Source organism: Patagioenas fasciata, chromosome 3 (genome assembly GCF_037038585.1).
Source record: "Patagioenas fasciata isolate bPatFas1 chromosome 3, bPatFas1.hap1, whole genome shotgun sequence".
NCBI lineage: Eukaryota > Metazoa > Chordata > Aves > Columbiformes > Columbidae > Patagioenas > Patagioenas fasciata.
Window position 1 is genome coordinate 52,338,887 of NC_092522.1, and position 26,419 is coordinate 52,365,305.

At 41.6% G+C, this 26,419-nt stretch overlaps 2 protein-coding genes across 2 annotated transcripts; both read left to right on the forward strand.

Annotated features, from left to right (window-relative positions):
• The first annotated feature begins 1,281 nt into the window (after positions 1-1,281).
• Positions 1,282-20,222, forward strand: SFT2D1 (SFT2 domain containing 1). The gene is made up of 8 exons (XM_065835684.2): positions 1,282-1,436; positions 6,668-6,754; positions 8,960-9,042; positions 12,533-12,614; positions 14,966-15,001; positions 15,749-15,807; positions 17,231-17,260; positions 19,522-20,222. The coding sequence occupies exons 1-8, from the start codon at positions 1,374-1,376 to the stop codon at positions 19,559-19,561; spliced, it is 480 nt and encodes a 159-aa protein (XP_065691756.1). The 5' UTR covers positions 1,282-1,373; the 3' UTR covers positions 19,562-20,222.
• A 1,954-nt stretch (positions 20,223-22,176) lies between these two features.
• On the forward strand, positions 22,177-24,692 carry PRR18 (proline rich 18). Its single transcript, XM_065834977.2, has one exon. It carries the CDS (start codon positions 22,463-22,465, stop codon positions 23,279-23,281), a length of 819 nt encoding a protein of 272 aa, XP_065691049.1. The 5' UTR covers positions 22,177-22,462; the 3' UTR covers positions 23,282-24,692.
• Positions 24,693-26,419: the final 1,727 nt, after the last annotated feature.

Genomic DNA, 26,419 nt, shown 5'->3' on the forward strand with positions numbered 1-26,419 from the left:
AGATGTGTGTGGGAAGCGCAACAGGTGGGAACTCTCACAGAGGGGAGAGAGGGAGAAGGTTTCTGTCCTGAAGGGCTTCACTGGGGACTCTGCTGCCCTGGCTCTTATCAAGTATCACTCACACAGCAGCAGGTTGCACAGCCCTTATCACTCATTTTCCTCTGCTGCTGCACCCCACACTGCTGCCTGCTGTCACTTTGCAGCCAAGCAGCAGGCAGGGCACGCCCACTGCCTCCTTCTCCCCCAGCTACCAGCCTTGTTGCCCCTGCAAACCACTCAGGCCAGAGCTGTGGTGCTCGTCTGACGGCTGGTCACACAGCGGAGCCACATGCCAAGACAAAGGAACAGGCAGAAGAGCACATGGTGGGCAGTGTCTGAACAGACCAGAACAGAGTTATGGGTAGTGACTGTGCTGGAATAGAAGGGATGGAGGTTGGAGTGCTGCTGGGACCAAGTAGGCAAAGCAGCCATGGGGGCAGCATGATGGCCTCCACCATAACCTTTCTCCCAGGGGCAGAGGTCAACAGACAGCACAGAGCCATACTGCAAATCTCTGTGTTAGTACATGCATTACATTTACTCATTGAAGAAAGCCTTAACAGCTAATCCCATTTCTCTCTGCCCCACCAATTCATAGCTGGAAAGCCATCTGGCTTGCTCGCAGATGTGCAGGGTGCAACAGCACCCCTAATTCAAGGAGCAGTAAGGCTGCTTACACGGTGTTTGCAGCACACCTACCATCTGGTAGCTGCACGACCACATACTCGACCCACGGGCACCACTCCCATGGCACAACCAGGGCTGACACAGTGACGGCCCTGCCGCTACAGACACGCGGGCGGAGGCAGCCCCTGCCAGAGCCCCGGGCCCTTCCCTCTGCATCGCCAGTGCACCCCAGGCTGCGGTTCTAGCAGGGCCGTGTGTGATCACGGTGCTGCCATTCAGAACCTACTCAAAAGGCTTCATTTAATGGTCAAGTCACACTGCCGACCTCACGCAAATCAGTTTCTGCCTGTATCGATACAAGCCAGTCCCCCAGCAAGAGGTGGAGCCGGGGAACACTGAAAAAGACCTTCTTCCTCTCCACAGAGGCCTGCACAGGCACCCACCTCTCCCCCACCTGCGTGACACGGCGACACTCTACAGGGGTTCCCGGACAAGCGCCCCAGGGCGCCCCCGGGGCTGCCACCACCGCCACGACACCCGCACGGCCCGCTGCCCAGGCGCGCAGGCGCGGGACCTCCCTCCCACCGCCGCGCTGCCCACCGCCAGGGGGCGAAGCCTGCGTGTGCACATCACTTCCGGTTGGGGCCAGCGGCCGGGCAGGGGAGTGGGGGTTCGTCACGTCCCTTCGCCTCTGGCCCGGCCCGAGCATGGAGAAGCTGCGGCGGGTGCTGAGCGGGCAGGACGACGAGGAGCAGGGACTGACGGCCCAGGTACCTCCCGGCAGGGACCCGTTCTTCTTGTTCTTCCCCCTGCCCGCACCGTACGCCTGATGGCCGCCGCTAACGGCCACCGAGCTGCGGCTCCAGGGCTGGTGCCCCTTCCCACGCGGAGACAGCGGGGGCTAAGAATCGCCGTGATGGGGCCGCCGAAGCCTCCCTGCCCCAGGATCGCTCGGGTGTCCGCGGCCTCAGGTGCCGTCGTGTTCCCGCACTCCCCGGCCTGCACACGGTGTCTGCCCGCACGCCCGGCCGTGTCAGTAACCGGGAGAGACGGGGAGGCAACGGAGAGACGAGAGTTTGCTGCACGTGCCGAAAGATGAGGTTTGTGGGCAGCAGGCCCTGCCCGGGAGTAAGAGTTTTAGCGAATTTTCGATGTGCAGAGAAACACTTTGTTGTGTTGGTGCTTTGGGGTCCTTTGGTTTTGTTTTCCACTAGCTGCTTCGAGATAACAGGATCTCCTTGTCTTGTGTGTACTCTTCCTCCTTATGTGTACTCTGTGCTTCCTGACTTGATCATCAATTAAACAGTAGGTTTTCGTTCTATATCACTTCTATATTTTCTTATACTCCTGTATTTGTAAAACCTGTGAAAGACTTTCTCTAGATAGAGATCGTTTCGAGTTTATTATGCTGATGTGTGGGGGTTTTGTTGTTGTTGTTGTGGTGTTGTTTTTTTTTCCCCTACTGAAGTACAGTTCATTTTTTCTGTTTCCTCTCCATCATCTTCCTCATTGTCAGTTATGTTTCTTTACTGGGTTTGAACACCATACATCCCTGAGGCCTCTAGACTGAAGCAAAGCTGTGCGTGCTTATAAAGAATCATTTATAGCATCAGCTCTCTTTTAATTGATGTGACTGCAGGTGAGAGTACCCCATACCATGGAGTATCTTGATCCTGTGTGCTACAGGATGCTGGAGCATGGTGGAGGGAGCTGGAACATAGAGCCTGGATCTGAGCTGCAGCTGATAAACCTTAGTGAACCAGCACAGCCTCAGTTATGCATTTTGTATATAAAATCTTGAACTGTTTTGGGTGACCTTTTGGAACTGGGTCATGTGTTTGGTTAAAAACAATGACCCTCTCTTTGGATTAGCTGATAGTTGTGTAATAGCCGCCATATGGTTTGTGTTCATAGATGTCTCTGTATTCTGCTCCTTGATTTTTGCAGAACCTTTACCACGAAGTCAGCAGTAATTCCTGTTAAGTAATGGTATATAGTGAGACAATTGTGTTATGAGTCAATGAAGTCTTTATGCACTGAACTCTTCAGATGACCATCACTCCTGCTGCAATTAGATCAATTATCCTAAATCTTAAAAAATAATTATAAATATAAAAGTTAGCAAAAGGAATTTATTAAAAAAAGGCAGTAATGAATTGCAAATATACCAGTGTAATAATGTTATCAGGGCAGCATTATGCTCTTTAGTTTTATCAACACCAAAACTAATATAAAATCAGTCCATTTGACAGATTGGCTTGTTTTCTGACTGTAGTTTCATGATAGTTGTTGATTGACAACTGCTTAAAGCATTCAACAGTATTTTAGCAAGGAGAAATAGACCAGATATTTAGATTTCTCATATTTTAGTCTGAAGTGTTGATAGAAACCTTTTAGGGAAGACATGTCTCTATAAGTGTTTTTTGAAATATTGCTTAGGAACTCTATTCTGAAAGCGTACTCAACATTTCTTTGAAATTCCATTTTTTCCCATTACTTACATATTCTTAAATTTACTTTCTTAAAACCTGTAAAAGAAAGTGATTCTGTTTTCTTTCCTTGCCCACATGGAAAACCTTTATAAGGTAATTAATTTATGGAGAGAGCCTAGGTGGATGTTCAAAACCACAGTAAATATTTTTGGACAAAGGCAGTCTTGCAGATTGTCATTGATATGATTTATTGGGTGTCCATACTGATCTATTCAGTAAAGAGACTCTTGTCTGTTATTTGCAACTTGTGTATTGCAAGACCATTCCTTGTGTTTCAGGAAATCTGCCTTCCAGGTTCAAGTTTCCTCTTAGGGTTTCGCCTTCATTTCTGGATGTCTTGGTTGTTTCTTTGGTGTAATGTTTTCTTGGAATACCCTGTGAATAAAAATCTTTTCTTCTTGCCCAGGAGTTTGGTATTAAAGCTTAGCTATAGAAACCTGAGGGTCTCTGATTTATCTTTCTTATTTTTTCTTATTGCGTAGAAACAAGCTGATTAGCAGTGTAGCGAGAAGGGTATGTTTTACAGGAACTCCTTTGCTGCCGCCACTGCACAGTTCTCCATATGAATCTTTCCCCAGATGTAGAAGTTCCATGGCTATTTTTTCAGTCTTCTAAGTAAAAGGTTCTGCTAATGCAAACATGGTAGAATGCAATGCCAACTGTTTTTTGTCTGAAATCTCGGATTAGCTGTATGGCTTATGTCAGACAATTAAAAAATTCCTAATCACCCCTACATTGTTTTCCTGCTTTTGTTGCATAGGCAGCTTAGACTTTACTATTTTTTTTTCGTAGGGTTCTGGTTCATAGTCTCTGGGTGTAGGTATAAGAAACTAAGCTGCTACTTCAGGATGTCTCACAGCCCCTCTTATAGAAATGACTGCTTTTGCAGCACATACAGCAGAATAGGCAGGCGCTGTGTCAGCTTCTCAACTTTTACAGACTGTAGCCTGACATTTTAGCACAAGCTGAAGTCTCTGGATTAAGTAGTTGAACTATGTACCTGTTACTCAACTGCTGCTGCAAGGTGCTTCGCTACAGGGGTGAAACAGATGTCTCAGAAAGATGACCTGTTCAATTTTTAACTTGAAACTTAAAAAGTCTTGGGTATCAGGGACTAAGAAAATGCATTATCAGATCACCAGTTTAATTATTTCAAACATTGCATTAAGTAGGTTCAGCTTGACAACATAAATTGAATGGTTGGAGGATCAGCCTTCATTTTAATGCCAATAGATTTATTTAGTTTTGTTATTACAGTGAAGGCTTTGTTATGGTGCTCTGGCAGCCCTCCTGCCATAGCTTATCTTCCTGTAGTTCATGTGAATGTATTTTCAATCTAAGATTTTAAGAATTAAATCCATAAAATGTATTAAACTAGTTTTAAAATAATATTTTAAATTTTGTGGCCTTTTTTGTTCTGAGCCTTTGTGTGGCTGATTTATTTATGGTGTTATTTTTTTCCACCTAATAACTGTTAGAGATTAAGTGAAGATAAAGCTATTTTCAAATTTATATAAAAAATGAAATTTCTCAGTAGTTGTTTCAAGAATACCATCAGATATTAAGACTAGAAATAGAATAGCAATAAGTGGCAGCAGTGTGCATGATACACCTGAAGAAATTATTTGCCTTCATGCTTTCCCTGTTTTCTAGGCAATCTGAGATGCAAGTGTTGGGTGTAGTGATAGTATTGGATTGGCCTATCCACACTTCACTTCTGAGCAGGGGTGGAAAGGATTTTTACTTTTTCTTTTCTGTGAACATGTGATTACTTGCATGAATAGGTGTAACTAAAAGCATGATTCAAATGAGTATCTTCAGTTATGTCCTACCAGCTCTACCTGCACTTCTTACATGTATAGGTATTCAGGAATATGACTAGCAAATATAATTTCAAATACTAAACCATCTTTCAGTTACGGTTTTTTGTCTATTTCTTTAATGCGTGCATAAGGATAAAGAGTTGAACCCAAGAAGGTAAGCTACATCTTCTGACCTTTGGAAAGTTCCGTCTTTACTGCTGAACACAGTGAAGGGGAAAGAAAGCTCAGAATATCTTTGTATCCCAGCTCCATGTCTGCTCAGACAGTATGAAAGTGTAAACGATTAGTTTTAGTATTCTGATCCCCCTTCTTAAGTAAATATTTAAAGCATTTAATTTGATTAAATAAGGTTAGTAATTTTTGTCTAAGTAGAAAATAGTCCAAGCTATTCTTTGTTGACATATGTTCAGACACTGATTCATCACAGCACATAAATGTATACTTGTATGTGGCCATTTTTTATTAAACTAGGTATGGATTCCTCATTTGTACACATGCAAAATTTTCAGCAGTAACCAAATTTCATTCACTTACCACTGCCTGAAAGGGAAATTTCTCAAGAGAGTAGGAGAAAAATCAAACTAATAGGTTGGGGAAGCCCTGACTTGTGTATTTGATTAATTTTACATGATTGAAAGTATCTGTAGAAGAGATAAAAGGAGGGCAAGTTTTCTTGTGTCATCTGAACAAATAGGAAAGTCAGCTTTTTATAGTCATCTTAAGTGTTGCTTCAGCTTACCCAATAGGTCAGTTTAGAATAGAAAGTATCTTTAATTTTAGTGACCTGCAGGGGGCTGAAATATGTTGTTTTTACAGCATGGGTGGAGATGAGCATATCTAGCAAGTCACTTCTGCTGAAAGGGGCTGTTCTTCTGCCAGCGCTGTGGCCCTACCTCGTTCCTTGTATCAGCCCCACCACTTTGCTGACATCTTGCTGAGCTGGTTTGGCTTGTTAGTCTAACACAGAACTAGGTCATCAGAATAGGAAGAACACTTGTTCTCTACCCACTTGGCGAGTTGTATCAGCCAGCTCAGCTCATTAGTGGATCTCACAGGTTCAGGAGTCACACTGGAGAAGCGGGAAGTAAAATGATCCCTTTTGACAAGTTAGGTGTCTGGTGAGAAAAGCTGTGTTAATCTCCTACACCTTCACCCTGTAAGGAACAGTAATTGAAGCGGAATCATAAGGTTTGTGGTGGATACTTGTATTCATATGTATAATGGATTCTGTCTAGTAAAAGAAAAAGGTTGTAATATCTCTGGGAACATACAGTGCTGCACAAATAGATGTATGTTCTGCTGCTGCACAAATAGATGTATGTTCTTCTGCAAATTGCTGGAAGGTCCATTCATTCTTCTGCTTTGGTACAACTGTGAGAATTTTCAATTGTAATTGCATGGTGAAAAGGAAGTTTATGAAGGTAGAGCAGTATTACTTGAGTGCCAGGATATACCTTCACAGCTCTTGTCTTGTTTGTTTGTTTTGGAAATATGTTTCCACATTGCTAATGTAATTTCTTAAACTGAAATAAGTATGCAAGCAACTGTCAAGCAAAGTAAAATAGTTGTTTCTGACTAAAAAATTGTTTTGTTTGAGAAAAAGGATTTTGATAGTACAGAAAAAGTGTCCTTTGGATTGTTCAGAACTGGGTTTGTAATATGCTTCTTTTTTTCCCTCTTATTAAGGTCCTTGATGCCTCAACACTCAGCTTTGGTACTCGAGTCAGATGGTTTGCCATATGTTTTGTTGCTGGCATTGTGTGTTCTGTTCTTGTAAGTACTTTTTTTTCCCCTGTACTTTATTAATGTTCTACAGTAGAACCTGATTCATATTCATGCTTCATATGTAATGCTGTGTTTGGTTTATCCTGTCTCCTAAATTTTGTATCCATAAATTTAACTGGACATTACACTTAAAATTAGCATGTAGTGGCTGTTATTCTGTAAATTATAATGTTGACCATCTTTCTTCCATTCACAGCAGAGAACATTTTTATTGTAGTGTGATAAAATTTCATACTAAAAGGCTTGAACACTGAAAAAATATGCTATGTTTTTAATTTAGATTTATGACTGGTATACTAGGGAAGAGCTTTTGCTGTTTTTCAATGTGTACACATCTGATTTTTTAGTCTCTTCCTTAAAACAGAAAAATAAAGGAGGAAGCTTGAAAGGTTTTTAAAGGCTAAGAAACCACAAGTGGAATCTGTCATTCACAAATCGGTAGGTGATGACTATGGGAGCGTGTTGACACTTGAAAAACCTCTTGCGCTCCTGTTGATCTTAAGGCCAGCAAATCATTTGTTCATTCTTGAACTTGAGGCGTTGGCAGGAGACTCAAGCCTGCAGTTAAAACCTGAAATCTGTTAATTGACTGGGTCTGCCAAAATCTGACACATGTAACTGGCAGTGCAAAGCAGTTCTTTATATGCATGGGAAGCCCCAGAAGCAGGTGAAACAATGTTGCAGAGGCATCCAGACTGCTGGTGGGTTTTTTTGTGTTTTGTTTTGTTGGATGGGGTTTTTATGTTTGGTTTGGTTTTGGTTATCTTTTTGTGTTTGTTTGGTTTTGGTTTTTTTTCATTATGCAGTAGGATGTTGGTTCTTCACACCCTTTTGATGTAAGCTAGTCAGCAGCAATTGGCTAATGTGTGTGGATGATGTTTGCAGTTTTTGTGGAGGCTGTCAGGCAGATTGTCTTGACTCTTAATGCATTCTGGTAGCAGGATGGAGAAACTTGTCCTGTTTGCGTTAGTTGCTGGTTTTGCTATTATTTAAGTGACTGCTGCTGCTCTTTCATTCACCATGAAAAGTTTTTAAACCAAGGAGACACATGTAATGACAGGAAGAAGCAGCTTTAGGATCTTGATTTCCTTGAGTTATCTTGATAGATAGGAGTCAAAACTCTGCTGGTGTGTTTGTGGACCTCGTATTTTGGAGAGTTTGGAGGCAGCTCCATAGCCAAGCTTTGCCACAGAAACGTGAGAGCTGGCAACTCCACTTTCTGCTTCAGGTTAGGGACCTTTTGCTGCAGCATTAGAGACACCCTCATAGAACCACTCAGTTCTCCCTTACGGTTGTGTACCTGACTTTTAGATCTCATATGTCTGCAGCTTGGTATATTTATTATGTTCTTGGTTGGACAATATTGCAGATGTTTTTCCTTTAATCTAGTCTCTGCAAAGTGTCTACTGGCTTTCCTTGTAGTATGCGATTACACTCTTGCAGCTTTGAAGCTTTCCATGGTTGCTTGTATTGTGGTCTGTGCAAACTGATGCCACAGATTCCCACTGAAATTGCAAAATTGCAATTGGGTAAAATATATTTGGGGTTTTTTTGGGTGGGTGTTTTTGTTTTTTTTTTTTTTTTTAGGACACTGTGACCACATAACAGCTTTTTTTTTTTTTTTTTTTACCTCCTTCTTAAAAAGAAAAATCAAACAAACTAAAAAAAACCCCGTGTTTTTCTTCTCATTTTGGCTCTCTTTGTTTCTTCCTGATTGTCACAGGCTTTGGCTTTTTTTGTGTTTAGTGCAACTAAGAGATGTCTGGAAGTAAGAGTTCTAAAATATTTCTATTGGGCCTCAGTGCATATCTAGACTGCAAGTCCACATGGTTGACTGGAGGAGAAAGGAGATGCTGGATACTAGCTTGGCTTCATGCTGAGGTGTATGATGTATAGTGAGGCATTATAACAAAACTGGAAGTGTCATAAATAGAATATGAAAGTATCAATAAATGTTATAAACAAACATTGTCTAGTTATAAAAATATTGTAAAATATAATATATCAATTCATTATTTTGCCAGTAGGTGGCAGCAGAAGTGTGCTGAATATTGACTACTACAAATCTGCGAACAATATACTGTGCTGGTATATGTTAGAATGACACTCTTCGTAGTTTGAAAATATAAACTATAAAATCTAAATAAATTGAATTAACTAATTACAAACATACAAATCACCTCTCTTTTATAGGGAACAGCGTTGCTATGGCTCCCAAAGGGGGTCAAACTTTTTGCAGTGTTTTACACCCTGGGAAATATTGCTGCATTAGCCAGGTATGATTTCTTAATTATTGTTATTAGAAAAGTGCTCACCTTTTCATCTGCATTTGCTTTTATTCTAGGTTGGTGTCTCTTCATATTGTGTATAAACAACATAATTTTCATATTGAAATGCTAATAGCATAAATTCTTGTCCTACAGTTTTAAGATTGTCATAATTAGTGAATATCAGTTATTCACTTTTTATTGCCTCGTTGTAATGCCTTATGTGATAGTTTTGTAGACACATCACAATTGCTATCTGAAGTATGAATAACAAATTGCTTGTTGAATTTTGTGCTTTTTACAGCTAAGTCCTTATGCCAAGTGCAGGGGTACCTCAGTTTCAGGGGCAAGCTGATAGTCTGCCTACTGTGTGTATACTTTGTTACTGAAAGGAGCTTTTTGCTTTTAACAGCAAGATGACCCTGTCTCTAGGAAAATAGTTTGAAAAGGAAGAGGTTCAGGAAATCTTCGTTTTGACTGTAAGGCCGGGCAGAATCTAAAAATCATTCACAGTGTATTTTTAAACTCTGCTTGGTTCTTTGCAGTGTTTTCCATAGCAGTTGGTACCCTCTGCAAATCTTTTAAAACCTGCTAGGATCTAAAGCTCTTCTTTTGCTATTCAAAAGATATGTAAGAAACAACTCAATGTCGATAAAGTATTTTCAGTTTCTGTTTGTCCTCCTTCTCTTAGCATAGTTGAAACATGGTCATGGGACTCAGAACCCTTGAAATCTGGTGTTGACTTTGATGGACTCCATGACTTTAGTCAAGTCACTCAGTTCTTGAGTCAAAGCATTGTTAATCTGTTAAAACTCAGGAAATGGTGTACTGCTTTTCCTCAACAAATTTGTTAGAGGGCAAAAATGTTTTTACTGGAGTTGAGTCTCTCATTTGTATAGCTATTTCATCTTGTACTAAAACAAGATGAAAAGTTAATACTGGAAGGGTAGGCAAAACTGAGCATTTCCCATTATCTCCCTTACCTTATTTTTTATTCCTTGTTGTTGTTTTTTTTTTTTTGGCCTTTTTTTTTTTTACCTAGTATTTTGGGTGTGTTTTCACTGCTTCAAATTAAATTAGCATTTTAGAAACTTGGTACTAATCAAGTCTAATTGTCAATGAACTAAGACTAAAACTTTTACAGACTGATATTTCTTTTAGGAGAACGCTGAAAAACTTCAGTTTGGACTCCCAACTAAAATTAGAAGTTAAAAAGAGGCTCCCTTCCCCTTCAGTAGCCCTTTTACATATAAACAACAGGCAGCTGTGTTCTAAGAACAATAGGAAATGATGATTAAGTCCCAAATTGACAAGAAGACAAACTTTTTCAGGTTTGTTTGCAAGTCTGTATTTAAAACAAATGCAGAAACCACTCCTATTAAATAGTCCTGTCTAACCTGTTTTTATGATGATTTTCTAGCCACAAACATGAAAACAGTTACTTATTTGATTCTTCTCTGTCTTGATGACCGTGAGCCAGCACTGTGCCCTTGTGTGCCAGGAAGGCCAATGGCATCCTGGGGTGTATTAGAAGGGGGGTGGTTAGTAGGTCGAGAGAGGTTCTCCTTCCCCTCTACTCTGCCCTGGTGAGACCACATCTGGAATATTGTGTCCAGTTCTGGGCCCCTCAGGTCAAGAAGGACAGGGAACTGCTGGAGAGAGTCCAGTGCAGGGCAACAAAGATGATGGAGTGGAGCATCTCCCTTATGAGGAAAGGCTGAGGGAGCTCGGGCTCTTTACCTTGGAGGAGACTGAGAGGTGACCTTATGAATGTTTATAAATATGTAAAGGGTGAGTGTCATGAGGATGGAGCCAGGCTCTTCTCGGTGACAACCAATGGTAGGACAAGGGGTGATGGGTTCAAACTGGAACACAAGAGGTTCCACTTAAATTTGAGAAGAAACTTCTTCTCAGTAAGAGTATCAACACTGGAACAGGCTGCCCAGGGGGGGTGGTGGAGTCTCCTACTTTGGAGACATTCAAAACCCAACTGGACACATTCCTGTGTAGCCTCATCTAGGTGTTCCTGCTCTGGCAGGGGGATTGAACTAGATGATCTTTTGATGTCCCTTCCAATCCCTCACATTCTGTGATTCTGTGATTCTACAGAATGTGTTGTATATAAGAAAAATCCTGTCTAAAGTGAAGGATCTCTATTTTCTGGCCTTTCTGCTCACTATGGATTCTCTCACATCTCTAGAGAATGTCTGTCCTTCAGTGCTAATCAGACTAGCATCACTGTATTCTGCTTTCTATTTTTTTTTGCCTATTTTGTGTGGCCTGAACCTCCCTCATTTTAACAACCATATTTTCATCATCCATATCCTTCCACTAGTAGCTAACTAATTTTTTATTCTAGTTCTTCAGGTCTTTTTTTTTTTTTTTTTTTTTGTCTTAATCTAATTTTATGGCCCAGCAGCCAAGATTTAAAAATACCGGGGAAAAAAATGTTAGTGTGGATTACTGTGAATTTAAAACTTTTTTCTATTAATTTGAGAAAACATTTTCTCTCCATTTAGTATTGACTTTTGAGGTCTGTGCATGCAACTTAAAGAAGAAAAAATATGTGGAGACAAGGGGTGTATATATATATATATACAAAGTTGCAAGTAGGAACATCTGGATCTGGGAGATCATGGGCCTGTGACTGATTTCAGGAGAGAGCCAAACTCTTCCCTGCTACTGATTGTTTCATTTTATAGGAATAAATATTAACTAGAAAAGGAGTTAAACTAGGTTTTTCCTGCTCTGTAGTAAAGCATTCAGACCAACACAAGGTTACAGACATTCTCACTCTCTCAATAAATGTTTTCTACAAAGCAGAATGGTTTCAGTGACAGGGGAAGAAGAGACTTATCTCAGAATATTCTAAGCCAGATAAACACTCATACAATTGTAAATTCTTGGTTCACATCACATTTCTTTGCATGAACAGGCACAGCATAGCATTGTCGATGGTTTTCATTTTTGTCAAGTTAACTACAAAGTAGAAGGGGGCAGGAGAATTTAACACAAACTACCGAACATTTTCCTTCTTTGTTTGCTTGCTGAGTTTGGGCAAAGAGTTAGAGCTTCCCTGTAACCTTGATTGTAGCTACTGACACACTGCCTGGGTGAGAAGCTTGTTGTTAAACAAAAATTTTCTACAGAAGTTTGGTCTTTGTATTCTTTGTATTCTTTGGGCAAGTCATTTCTTGGAACAGCCTCAACACAAAATTCACTAGATTTCAACTTGACAACACTGTGCTGTAAGTGGTAATGGTTTGGAAGGAAATTCATGACCACGGATGACTCAATACATAAGCTGTTTCCAAGACTAAATTAATTAAATATTTCACCTGTCATTCTAGTGGGTCTTTGTTGCTAAACACTGAAATGCCTTTTTTAAAAGCCTTTGTACTCATCTAACTGTTGGAAAAACTGGTTAATTACCTATTGTCTTTTGAAAATATTTATTTTAAAGTGATTTACAATTTGTTTTGTTTTTCCCTCCTATTAGTACATGTTTCCTGATGGGGCCAGTGAAGCAATTGAAAGCAATGTTTGAGCCAAAAAGATTAATAGCTACAGTTGTGATGTTGGTAAATACACTACCTTTACTTCCTTTTGCTAAAAAGTTTAACCTCAAAGCTAAATCTGAGGCTTTACTTAAGAGAGGTTATTTCTCAGTTCATCATTTCTTTTTACTGAGGAGTGATAGTCAAGCTGATTAGCTTTGTGTATCAAAGATTATCTAACTCCTTTCTGTGAGCCTGTGTTTTTATTGCTGATGATGTTTTTTTAAAATTAAACATTTGGAGTAAAATGTTATTCACTAGATATTTCTTAGTAAATGCTAATACTAGGTTGATTATTTTTAACAATTTCTTCAAGAACAAGGCTAAAGAGACTTTCCAGCTGCCATGAAAAGTCAGTGGTCACCAAGTCTGGCTTGACAGTTTGTTGGCTGCAGCTCTGTTTGTATTAACCTAGTGGTTCAGCATGTTCAAAGCAATGAAGAAAATTAATTTCTGTCCTCAAAATCCAGGAAGCCTCATGTTCAGCTTTACTCTCCTCCATTGTGAGGATTTTGGCTCTGTTACTTCCATGACCACCATTTCTTCTTCCAGAAGGATGGAAAAAACAGCCCTGTCCCAAAACTCCATATTAGGTAGATAAGCACAAGATTCTGCCCTTGATGCTTCTGTTTTGTACTGAATTTCTTGTTCTTCCTAATTTGTTTCAACTTTTATTTTTGAGATGTAGTTGACTTCCTGTTCTCGCTGTCATGTAGCTTTCTAGTTGATTACAGCTGATGTGGATAAGAAACCCTTCATGAATTCTTTTTGGGTGGTTGTCATATGGGTTGTATATTCTTTCTCCCACACACCCACATTAAAAAGAAAAAGGCAAAAAAAAGTTATTATCTCATCTGAGAAGTTCATGTTTGCCCACATCTTTCAGAGAAGTGACTTGATCCTTTCTTGGACTCCAGGCTTTGTTAAAGAAATGACTTTTTCCCATCTCTTATAAATCATACCAAGTTATAGATCCTAGGGAAGTTATGTTTCATAAGTCTGCAGTAAAAACATCCAAGAATATATCCGTGTTTTTAAGACTCTGTATTTGCTGAGCATGATTTCTCCAACACATTATAGCTGGTGGAGTTTTTCTGGTCAAGCTGAGAGCCTAAGCCAGACACTGAAACAGCCAGCAGAAAAATTATTGGCTCTGTTATCCTATCATCCACTGTGCTCAGACATGGTGACAAAGAAAATAACTTGCTTTGAAGGCTGTAAACACAAGACCCATCAGAGAAATGGAAGGAAAACAGAGAGTGGAAAAAATATCATGGACATACCTACCTGTGCAGAGAAACTATCAACCAGATTAGGAAAAGACAGAATGAAAGGTTTAATCTAATAGAGAACAGGAACATGGGCTGAGAGCTTGGGCTGCTAGGAGGGAAAATGTCAGTAATATGGAGAAGAGCTGGAAAACTTCTGAAGTTTAGAAAACTTTTGATGTATTTGACTGTTTTCTTCCCTATTCTAACACAAAGCTAGAATTGTAGGCAACTCTGGAGTCACAAATATGTTTGGAAAATTTTGAGAGTCTGTTATTTTTGTTTCCTTCAGTGAAACGCCAACAAAATTTTTCCAGTGAAACTTAAATTAGAATTTTGTTCTGTTTTCTATTATGTATAATGACAAATGGAGGGAGCCAGGCAAGATTTGGTGCAGAAGTTCAGTGAGGGTTTTGCTTGTACAAATGGTGTGATTAATTTGGCATAGTAAACCATATAATTGTAATGTTCCATCAAAGGTGTATAAGTAGCTTGAATAAACTTTCATGTGAGCTTTTTCACTGTGTATGAGGCTGCTGCTCCCCAGTGGGCTCTTAATTACTGTCAGAAGATGAGGAAACACTGACAGAAGCAGCAGAGCCTGTATTTGCCAAATACCGTAATTATGAGTGAGTGTTTTTAATAACAGGTTGTTAATAGTGATGCACATACCGTCCTTGTCAGATTGATGTTACGAGTACTAGATGCAAAATGATACTATGTAATGAAATAATAGAATAGCAGTTCCCAGGCTGCTTGGTTACTTTCAAGCAAGCTTTGTCATCTAAGCCCACCTCTTAACAGACCTTGGACATAAGGCTACACAGACTTGGTTAAACTCCTAGTTCCTCAAGTCAGTTTCTGCCTCCTCTTCTAAGACTTGTCCCTTCTGGCCCTGGAGCACATCATCCTGTACTTTGGAAAATACCACCTTACATGAAGTTCAGCATATAGTCACTTGTTTGACAGCCTTTGGCTCCACTTGTTTCATGACTCAATTCCGAAAATGCTGGTTACCCATTGAAAACATGAAAACAGTTACTGTTTTTTCTTTATTGTGAATTTGAGTAGTCATTCTTTCTTCTTTCTCCTTTCGTCTTCCACCAGCTTTGCCTAATATTGACTCTGTGTGCTGTATTCTGGGTAAGTGAGAATACTTCGTTCCTCGTTGTTTGGTTAGTTTATTAATCGTATTATGGCTTTAACATACAGTTCAATTGTAGAGGACAGATGAGCTTGTGTGTGTGTCATATTTGTGTTTTCAACTGCAGTTGAGCTTAGGTGCAGGGATGAGCCTGCTGGCTACAAAACGAATGCAGCATTCCACCTGCCTGTCAGGTAGATGAGAGTACAAAATCTACAGCATCAGGTTCAGCCAGCAGGCCTCTGGACTGAGAACTGAGAAAAGCAAGTTAAAATATGCTTTCATCTTAGTAACCTGTACTTATGTCAGAGGATATGTAGTCGTCTTTAGAAACCATGGATACAAGAATATTAAACTGAGTAAGATGAAGGGGGAGAGAGAACAACTACCTTCAGACATCTTGATTGAAAAACTAGCTGTAGTTATGTTCCATAGAAGTAATATGTAGTTGAAGTAAACTTCCATATTTGCAGCAGTACAGTATCATGAATGAAAGGGAAGGTTTTAGCAGTGGTGCAGTTAACTGTTTTCAAAGCTAGAGAAGGTTTTCATGGCATGATGCTAATGGAGTGATGGACAAAGTGAATGGAAAGCTGTTAGAGTGGAAAGGAGTAGCAAATTAGCTGATGATACCTAAATTTCCTTGTCTTAATTAAATTTTTGGCTGAATAGGCTGTTGCAATAGTTTACAGTATAGGCTGGTGGAAAATGAACTAACTTGCATTATTTGCATTGTTTTTACTTAGTGGAACAAAAAAGGCTTGGCGGTGTTATTCTGCATATTGCAGTTCTTGGCAATGACCTGGTAAGATTCTTAAAATTCATTTTAACTACTTTTCTGTGTCCCTACACCCGCGTGATTATATTATAAACCTATATATAAATGCTTTGTGTAGCAAAAGTGTGTGCAAATGCTAGCCTCAATCTGTTTTTCTAAGCTAGGTTGTATAACTTCAGTGAAATCTATATGCAGTCATCTTGCAAAAGTGATCATTTTAACTATATTCTGCAATGTGTGAACTTATTTGAGGCATTATGAGAGGGATATATATGCAAAAAAAATCTCATGCCTTTTCTCTGTTATGAAAGTAACTGTATACTAATATGCTCTACATTTGATTATTGTCTCTTTTTGAATTCTAACTAAATTTTGGTTTTTAAAGTGGAAGAAACTAAATAACATTTTGCTATAGGATGCATGCTGCCCCAAGAATATTCAGCAGCACTGGGGGTAGAGTGGGTGGATGTGAGAGGGTAAATTTAGTGCAGCAGGTACAGTGCTGACCATCCAGATGTGCTCAAGGTCTGGGCTTGGGAATGTGTGAGCACAGTTGGGTGAATTGCTTGTAAGTCTGGCAGAAGTTCTGGAAGTTACAGCTTTCTCCATGGAGATACAACAGAACATACTTGGTTTCCTTGTTCTGGGTGAATTACTTGGTACTAACTCTTAGGTGATCCAAGGTGACCACAGTTCTTGTTTGAACTTGCCTTGAATACACAGTGTCTATGCCGAACTTGGATCTGAGGACAAATAAGCATTTGTTCAGGACAGGGGCTGTTGGGCATCGTGCTGGGTCCAGGTGAATGCTTGATACCAGGTAGAGGGAAGACCACTGACTCAAACTGTGTTCCACATGTCCACAGCAGACAGTGTCACACCTGTTCAGTGTCCTAGAGCTTCATCAGGCTAGGCATGAGAACAAAACAGCCTGGAGGCTTGTGAGAAGCAAGTTTCAAAGGATAATAGAATTATCAGCTGTTTGAGTGTCACAGTTGTTGTGTATTATTCATAGTACAGCATATATCTGTACTTAGGGTTACATAAATAATACAATTAGATGTATATTTGCATAATAATGTATATTGTCTTATAAACTGGTAAAAGATGTCTCTCTTATCTTGAAGAACAGTTAGTTTTCCCAGAAGTCTCCATTCAATTTGAATCTGTTGAAAGCAAATCTGTTTTTTATGTGCAGTAGAAGTTACAAGCTATATTTAACAAACAAAAAAAAGTAAAAAGTAAAGTAAACTAGGAAATCCTTAGCAGTATGTTTAGTTATTATCCAAGAGTGTAGTCTTTTCTCAGGTAAGCATTCAATTGAGTAGGTAATCTTATTAAAGTTTTGTTACAACAGATTGCTTTTATTACTGCTGGAGTGTAGTGAAATAATTGGGTTCTAAGAGAAACATGAACATTGTCAAATAGACTTTTTTCCTCTCTTTTTCAGGTATAGTCTGTCATATATTCCTTTTGCAAGGTGAGTCTGCATAATTACTTCCATCTTAACAAAAATTAGTTATCTTCATGCTAGTCAGGGGGAAAAGTCCTTAAATTCACTATCTGAAAAGACATAACCTCCCTTTTAATTTTTAGAAAATTATATAGCTGAATTCAAAGAAATGCTTAATATTAAGCTTTAAATATATGTAAAGTGCATAGTAATTCTGTTTGTAAATCTCATTCTAATTTTAATCACTGAAAATAAATTGGGGTTTTGTTGAAGTTCTCCAGTGATTTAAAAATGCATTGATGCAATAGTGACTTTTCCAGTACTTATATTAAAGATAACTTATAGATCTGAGGTTTTAGTTAAAAGCAAACAAACAAAAGCATAGTTTCAGCTGCTAAGTCTACTTCTGAATTCCTCTGTCATTTTTAGACAATGCTTCATGTTAATTTTCATTTTGGCAAGCTTCTGTCTTCCTTTTCACTCTTTTGTGTACAAAAATGAAACAAAAGCTGGCCAAATACATAGTGAAACCCCATGCAAGTAAACAATATAATGTTTCACCTGAAATGCAGTTTGGTCTTTCAGCCCTGTATTTATTTGTATGGTTTTTAAATAAAGTGCTTCCATGTCTGTATATTACTTAATGAGGATTTTCTGTAGTGGAAGAGAGGGGAGGGTGGAAAGAAGAACACAAAGTATTGTCTATCCCTTTCATCTCATAGCTTCCGGGAATGTTTCTGTAACTTTGCCAAAAACTCTGTACTATGGATTTTTTTTTTTTAAGCTTCAGATTTGATCTAGGGAGAATTTAGCCATATTATGTTGGTTTCTTTTTAAATATAGTAGTTGATAATTGCAATGGATTAAATACTTTAACTGAACTCAGGCTTCAAATTATCATCTGCCTATTTCTGACATCTCAAGCTAACCAATCAAAAGTAGTGTTCTGAATTCTTGTAGTTCCTGTGGCCGCGTGACAGTTTCAGTTGGGTCACTTTTTATGTTCTGCTCTGCAGAGAAAACAAGTTGAGCTACTGGTCACTGATCTTTTCTTCCCTACCAACAGTACTTTAAGTTCTGGTCAGAAAAACATTAGGTTACATGCATTACTTAATTTCTTTGATTTATTTGTCTATGAGATTTTATGAGCCAAGGAACTGAATTTTACACAGGCTGCTTTTAGTAGTACAGTGATTTCTTCAGGGATTATTTGGTAATTTGCTTATGTGGAATGCTATCATAAATTTTTTTACATAGGCTGCCTTTCTTATGGAAACAGTGGAAACCATGTTAAGTGCCAGGGAACAGTACTATATAATTTGTTTAAAGTACACATTTATCTTTATTTCAACAAAAATGTCATTACTTGATTTAACTCTGTTAATGGTTTACTCTTGAAAACAATTTACTCATTTGTGTTTTCTGTTTTGTTGGTTTTGGGTTTGTTTTTCCTTTTGTTTGTGGGTTTTTTCATTTGTTTTGGGGTTTTGTTTGTTTGGGTTTTTTATTAATTGTGGCTCTCCTGCTGGCATTAAAAAAAAAAAAAAGCATACATCCAGTGACTTTGAGTCATGATAGTATTTTTCTTCATTTTTCCAATTGGCTAACAACAGAATACAAACTCCACTCCTTAACAAGTTGTTACATTTTTTGAGAAAATGAAAAATAAAGGAGACTAAAGTGAGTGATGTAAGTAGAATAGTCAGTAAACAGTTTGTGTTATTGTTGGTTAAAGAAAAAGACTCCTTCAGATCTTTCAGACCTTAAGGCTGAGCCAGCTCCTCATCCTGTGTTGTAAGCACAGGCACTTCAAACCCTTCAGCCTGGGCTTTTTTTCCCTGCACCGTGATGGTCCAACTCCAGCACAGCCTGGGCGCCGAGCACCTTGTGCGCTGCTGATTGCCTGGACTGGGCATCCTCAGCCCTGCCCTTGCTGGCCAGCCTCAGTCAAATAAGGCTGTGACCTTTGCTGAGCCACCAAGTGTGCTGCAGAACCATTTTTAACACTGTCTCCGCATTTTAGCATCTGCTTGAGTGTAAACAGTGAGGAAGACTTTGGCAATGTGGGCAGAGCTGAGTCGAGCTTCGGAGTGGGCTTGAGCCTTTGCTTTTGCTGCTGCTGTAGATGTGCTCAACATAATGATCGTTGTTAAGGTCCCGCATTTGATAAACTATTGGTTTTTGTCTTCATGTAATATTTCTCCTTTTAAATATGTAATGGTTGGTATGTATGTGAAGAAAATAACAAATATCTTAACTGAGTCTTTTTTTTTTTTTTCTTTTTAAAGGGATGCTGTGATTAAATGCTTCTCGGCCTGTTTAGGGTAAATTAAAACCAAGAACCACTGTGTGCTTTAAAAGCCAACTTCTGTTCCTCTGGGAATTTTGCTTGGAAAACTATACTTTTTCACTCCTGAAATACCCAGTAACAATTTAGTGTTTTGCTTGCCTTTTGCATTTGGGGGACTAGGTAATTTTTACTTGAAACCATTTTTAAAATAAATTGGATTAACTGTTTGTGTTTACCCTGGAACTTTTAGGATTTTTTAACAAAGAAAAAGAAGTACATTTAAATACTTTGAGCAGAGTAATCTTGAAACTACTTTGCATCCAGTGACGCAGGTTATTCCCCAGTGGAGCCAGGCCGCTAAGATCTGGGTAGTATGCGTAAAGATTTCATTTACACTTCTGTCTAAAACTTGCAATATGCTGTTTATGTTTGTATATGATTCATTGTATGTATTTCCAAAGACAGAGTTTTATAAACATTGTAAAGATTTGGTAAGTTATAATTAACTACTCCTTTGAAATGTCTATACGTGCCTTACAGAAGAAGCTTAATGAGAATATGTGAAAGGTCTGTTTAAAACTTGTTGGATTGTACTAAAAAGCTATATTTTAAATGATTTTTTACTTAAGTACTTTTTACTAAATGAACTTATGGCTAATGTATAAATGAGATTTGTGAAATAAACTAGTTTTAAAGGTGCCTAAACTATTTTTATTTAGCAGTCTGTTATAGAGGGATGAAAATTTTAGCATTACACTTGAATAAATACGAAAATATATTTAAAAGAGGGATATGTATATGACTACATCAAAATTTGGTTCTTAGATTTGCTGAAGTCACTTTAAAGCTTCTTTGTGTTTGTATTTAGACAAGCTGTTCATTCTGAATTAAACTCTTAACAGATAGAAGTGAAATCTAGTACTTTACCTAGCTTCAATAAGATGTTCTCATTTCTATTTTTTTGAAGCTAAGACCTATCCAGTTATTCAGGAACAAAGTTAGATCCTTAATGTTTGATGGCTGATAGAATGTTACAGGAAGTTCTCTTTAAGCACAGGATGAATGTGCTTGATTACTTGCATTCTAAACCCCAGTTGTTTCCAATATTATTTTTTTCCCCACTAATCCACAAATAGAAGGAATGGATTTGAAAAGATGTGAGGTGCAGCATCAGGAAGGGGAAAAATCCCAGTCTTTTGGTGTTCAGGGTGCAGGCCAAAGAGACAAACCGCAGTACATTCCTGTTAAATCATAGTGTATGTTGCACGAAAAGCAACATCTTTGGGGAAGCTGTATAAAGGATGAGTGCACCATTTTGCAGCTAAACTGCCAACCAAGCCACACCTTTTAACGGATTAGTAACAAACGGCTAGTGAGCATCCTTCACTGCCACGGGCTCCTGGGCTGTTAGTGCTGCATGGTGCAGTGACTGCCTCTCCTGCTCTGCCCACCACAGCCCCAGGGGCTGAGGGGACCCAGGAGTGAATTTTTAGTTCCTCTTAGTTTTCAGTTTGCACTGAAAATGAAAAGTGTGTAGGTGGTGCTGGGTGTCATCCTGGAAATTGCTGTCTCTGCCTCTTCCCCAGTTGCAGCTGCTGACCATAATGGGCACTGGAGAGATCCCACCCCCCTAGTTGGCGGTTCAGAACTGAGCAGCTGTTTGCTCCAGAGCTGGTTTTGCCCAACCGCCAGTTCTGGTACATCATCATCATCACTGTAATCTGCAATTAGAATAGTATTAGTCATTTGGATTTTCTTTGTTTATGTGCTGCGGTAAATAACAACTCTCATCCATTAAAACTTAGTATTAGATCACCAGAACAAAAATGGGTTAAAGCACTGAAGTCTGAAAGTTCCGTGTACTGTTATGCTTTTATATGCACTTTGGTCTGTTATAATACATCCTGTGCTTTCTTCTTTTCTCTCATGAACATTTGAGGATTCCCTTACTTCATCTGCATACAGAGCGCACACACTGTGTTCTTTTGTCAGTATCTTTTGCTCCTTCAGATCCTGTCTTTGCTGTGTACTAATATTCCAAAAGTTCACAGTTGATGCATCCTCATTGTATGATATGCTTTTATGACAGTGTGAAACCATAGATGTGAAGATCTCTTCCTCTGGATTGCATACATCGTACCCACTTCTGCTAAAATTCTGGTACCACAATTAAAACAGTACTTTGGAGTAGGATCTATAGAAATTATATGCCAAGACTTGTTTAGACAAAATTTTGAGTGTGGCAGTAACCTTGCCTTCAAAAATAAAAAAAAAAATAAAAAAAAAAATCAAGGATGAGGGTTTGAGCACTGTGCTTACCATCAATCACAGTAGGAACTGAGGCTGGGAAGAAGTATCTCTGGACTATGCTCTTCATTACTAAGTGTCTTGTCCTTAAGCAGATTGTGTATTTTGGAGTTTCACATTAAGTGAAATCTGCTAGGTCTTGGCTGAAAGTACACACTTTGTCCTGTCTCCCTGCCCTTGTTCATGGTAACTCAACCAGTCTAGGAGCTCAAAATATCATTGATGTTTGAAGGCGGCATGAGGGTGCTAGTTTAACGTGACATTAAACGCCTGCCTTTTCACACTTGGGCGTTTGAGGACAGGGAGGCATTCAGAGCCTTCCTGACCGCGGGGACATGGGCCCCACCGGGCGTTTCCTTCGGCTCTGCTGGGGGCCGGGCCGGAGACACGGTGGGAAAGGCGCCGGCCTACGCGACCAGCGCGGCTTGTCCGGGAAGGGCGAGTAGCACCGGGCAGGCCCCCAGTCCCCGCCCGCATGCCCACTCCGCGCCGGCGAAAGGGTGTTGCCGGGGCGGGCGAAGGGCGGGAAGGGGGACGGGTTATCGAGGGGGAAAAGCAGCGGCTGTTGGTGCAGACGAAGCCCGTACTCTGTGCTGCGGGCGGCGGGTGGGGGTCCCGGTTCGTGTCTCGCCATGGGGCTGCAGCCCCGGCGCGCAGCGGGGCCCTGCCCGCCCGCGGGGAGATGCGCTGCCCTGCCCGGGGCGCGCACCGGGGCTGCCTGGGCCCGTAACGAGGAGACAGACGGAGCTCCCGGCCGCACCGCGTCCCTGCCGCCCATCCTGCCGGCCCCCGTCGCCGCTGCTTCTCCCGTCGCCGCCCGGGTGCAGCCCAAGAAGCCGCTGGCGGTCCCCAAGAAGCCAGCGCCTCGGCCCGCGGAGGAGAAAACGACGAGGAAGGCGCGGGGGGCACCCCCGGAGCGGGCGGGTCCCCTCTCTAGCTCCTGGCCCTGCTCCTCCCTGCAGCGGCAGCCGCCGCGGAGGCCACCGGCAGAAAGGGGGTCGCGGCCCCAGGCCGCCCCTCTGCAGCCGCGGGGGCGCCCGGAGGCGCTGGGGGCGGGCAGCCACCCGTGCGAAAGCCTCAGCGGGGCGCCGGGGGAGACGGCGCTGCGCCTCTCGCTGAGCCTGCCGCCGGAGGCTGTCCGGCTGCTGCAGCGCCGCAGCCTGGAGCGGCAGCGGGGACAGCCCGCCCCCTCTCCCGGCGGCAGAGCGACCCCGGCGCGACGCGGTGCTCGGGCGGGCGCCGGCGACTTGCGCGCCCTGCTGAAGATTTCGCTGCTCAACGACAGGCACCGCTACGACGACGAGGAGTACGAGGAGGAGGAGACGGCGGTGGCTGCGGTGGACGAGGGGCTGGTGCGGAAGTGCACCGAGTGGCTGCGCGGCGTGGAGAGTGCTGCCGGGCGGGACGGCCCCGACAGGCTGGAGACGCTGCCGCACCTGGGCACCCTCTGAGACCCGCCGCAGGCTCCGGGGAGCGGCACTGCTGCCGCCGCCGAAATAGGCGGTGGGATCCGGGGAGGAGGTGGTGGCGCCGCTATCCGTTATCCGTAGCCATTGTGTCCTTTGTGGTGTTGTCCGCGCCGGGAAGACCCGGCGGGTGACGGTGAGGGCTGGGCGCGGGGCCCACGGCCCGGAGCCGATGCGCGGAGTAGCGCCGCCATTGGGGCGAGGGACAAAGGAGCGGCGGCCTCCGCCACCCAGTGCCCGGGTGCTGGGAGCGATAGGGGCCGGCTGTGGGCGCCCTCCCTCGCCCCCCGTTTTCTTTTTTTTTTTTTTTAAGATTTCTGACTACTTTGTAAGGTGTGCGTAATGATTTTGTATATTTGTATATAAAAGCTCATTTTTATTTATTTGAATAAATGACCCATTTTTTGTGATGCAGTAGCCTTAGTGCCTTAGCTTCGCGTTGGGCTGTCTGTGACTGCTAGAGTGTGCATTGTTGTCGAGGTGTCCTCAAGCCAAGGATGGTGGACGGTTAACAGTACGGAGAGCGGGTGCAGTGCAAATATTTGCTTCTTTAGGATGGCTGGTGATACAGTCACCGACAACTCGGCTCCAAACAAAACCCTAAACTGCTGAAGCCGGAGAATGCCTCTGCAAAGAAGGGTAGTGCCGGAGATTCAGCGGGACGAACGACACTGTGCGGCGGCAGAAAGCAAGACAACGAGTGGAGGGGGCGAGCCCCTCCCGGCCGGGCGCTGGCGGGGGGACATCGTGGCGGTGCCGGGCAGACCCCCAGAGAATGGGAGGAATGTGCGCGGTAGCGGCGTGAGCAAGGGCTGATCCGCTCCCCTGCGTCCGGGCCCGCGTCTGCACCGGTAAACGAGAGGAGAGAGGGCGGGTGTGTGCGTGGACTGCGTGATTTCAGCCGCCTCCCAGGCACATCCGACCCTACGAGGCGGAGAAGGGAGCGGGAAGCGCAGTGGCAGCATCCTTTGTTTGCGTTCCCCGGCGGGTTCCCGGCCTCCCACCCCCGGGACGTGCTGGAGCCCCCCCCTCTCCCTCCGTTCCGTGGCCGATGGTCGTCAGAGCTGTGTGTGCTGGGATGGTCAAGTGTGTAAAAATTACTGGAAAGCAAAAGGCTTAACAGGCTGACAGCTGTTGTCTCGGCCACCTACTGCCACTCGCATGTTGTTGTTATCCAACCTCCCAGAACAAAAGACCTAAATATTTATTATGGTGTGGCAAACGTTCAGCAAATGAATGTCTGACAATGTTGGAACATTTAAAGTTGAACTTACTTGGCAGAGTAAAACACAGTTTAGTGCCGCAAGTTGGGAATTTCACATTTTATGTGAATGTCAGTTGTTTACACGAAGTGATGTTTGTGTTCACTGTTGCATTAAATTACAAGATAAAAACCTTTCTGTAGATTAGTTCATAATGTAGTGATGTGCAATGTTTTGTACAGTATTGCCTTTGCTCCAAGCTTGTTCAAATAATTTTTCCTTTTTTTTTTCCCCTGAAACTTCAGGAATGACGGGGAGATGCATGGAGGATATATTTATTTATTAAATGCATTGATGCAACCATTGAAAAAATAATGAACCCATATAATACAGATGTAAAATAGCAATCTTGAAAGCCAGAGAGAAAAGCGTGGTGCATGAGAATATATGGACAGTAATTCTGTTTAAGCAAATGTAGACAGTCATTTGTAGTGCTAGCTATGAAACACATGTATTCATATCATTTTAACTGAGTTTGCATGTTGTGCTGCCATATTCAGCAATTTTCAGTAGCATCTTCAAACAGATCTTCCTTAACAATTGCAAATTTGCTGCCAAATTTAATTTATGCTGGATTGATATCAGACTGACTTCCCCCCACCCCCGCTTCTGATAGTGAGCGGAACAGTAGTGGTTGAGCTATAGCTAAGTTTTCTTCATGCGTCTCTTTTGGGAATGTGAGCTTATAAGGGAGCATTCCGGATGTTCACAAATCTTGTTCCATGGAACTGCTCCATGCTTTCATATCAACTATAATCACTATCTCAAACTGCAATAAAAAAGTGATTCACGCATGAAGGGCTTCAGTATCATAAAGCTTACTTGTGAGGCTGAAAGCTGCTTTTTTCAGAGTCTGAAGTGCAGCAAAAAAAATCAATAAATTTGAATGCACAACAGCAGCAAATACAGTAGGACTTGCAGGGGAAGTGGGGAATTGAAGAGGACTGCCAAGGCAAACAAAGGAGGAATTTGCTCAAGGTACACTAGAAAGAAGAATTTGAGAACTCAGGAGCTGCCTGGATATATTTTTCTTCCAAAGAATTATTTTGAACAAAGCTAACAAGAGATGATGCAGCTACGATCTTTTGTGTTAGATAAGTCATTGTACAAAGTAATGGGAAGTGGGCCTGAGATAGGCTCACCCTGAGATCAGCGTATGCAGTCCTGATTTTGGGCTGGATGTTAAGAACCACTGGACTCTCCGGAGCCATGGAACTGTTGTCTACTTTGAACAGTACATCCTTTACTAAATGTTAACTTCAAGATTTGTTGTTTTCAGTATTTGCTATCATTTCTGCTGTGTTTTAACTATAAATGATGCCCCTAGTGTTCTGAATACTTTCATGTGAAATGCCCATAAATCTTATGAGTGATATTAGGCAAGACAGAGGAGTTTACTTCCTACAAACAGTAACTTCTGTTGATTTTGCATGTAGCTTACATCTTGGTATTTTTTCTGTTGAAAAGAAAACTGATAGGTTCTAGTATCCAAAAATTCTAGGTAAAATAAACATAATAAAACTGCTCATTTACTTCCTTATGATGTATAATAGATGTTTGAGCCCAGTGGCAGGCTTCAAAAGACAAAAGTGCTTGTGGAGATTCAGACAGCAGTGAAAACCCAAAAATAAGTCACTGTGTTGGCCTTTGTGTAACATCACTACTGCTAAGAACCATTACGTAATTAAATGTCAATATATTAGGAAGTAATCACGGTTCCATTTCTTACTTAAAGAGCAGGAGCTCTCTGAAGTGCTGAGAACTGAAACTTCCCACCACAGCACCCCCATCCCACTGGTCCCTAGTCAGCCCAAGCCTTCCTCCTCTTGAGACGGGTCCAGGGTGCAGTTGGCACAACTGG

Coding starts and splice junctions, on each gene's coding strand:
- SFT2D1 (XM_065835684.2), top strand. CDS start 1,374: ATGGAGAAGCTGCGGCGGGTGCTGAGCGGGCAGGACGACGAGGAGCAG. Junction 12,615..14,965: donor TAGCTACAGTTGTGATGTTG/GTAAATACACTA, acceptor GTCTTCCACCAG/CTTTGCCTAATATTGACTCT. Junction 15,002..15,748: donor CTCTGTGTGCTGTATTCTGG/GTAAGTGAGAAT, acceptor GTTTTTACTTAG/TGGAACAAAAAAGGCTTGGC.
- PRR18 (XM_065834977.2), top strand. CDS start 22,463: ATGGGGCTGCAGCCCCGGCGCGCAGCGGGGCCCTGCCCGCCCGCGGGG.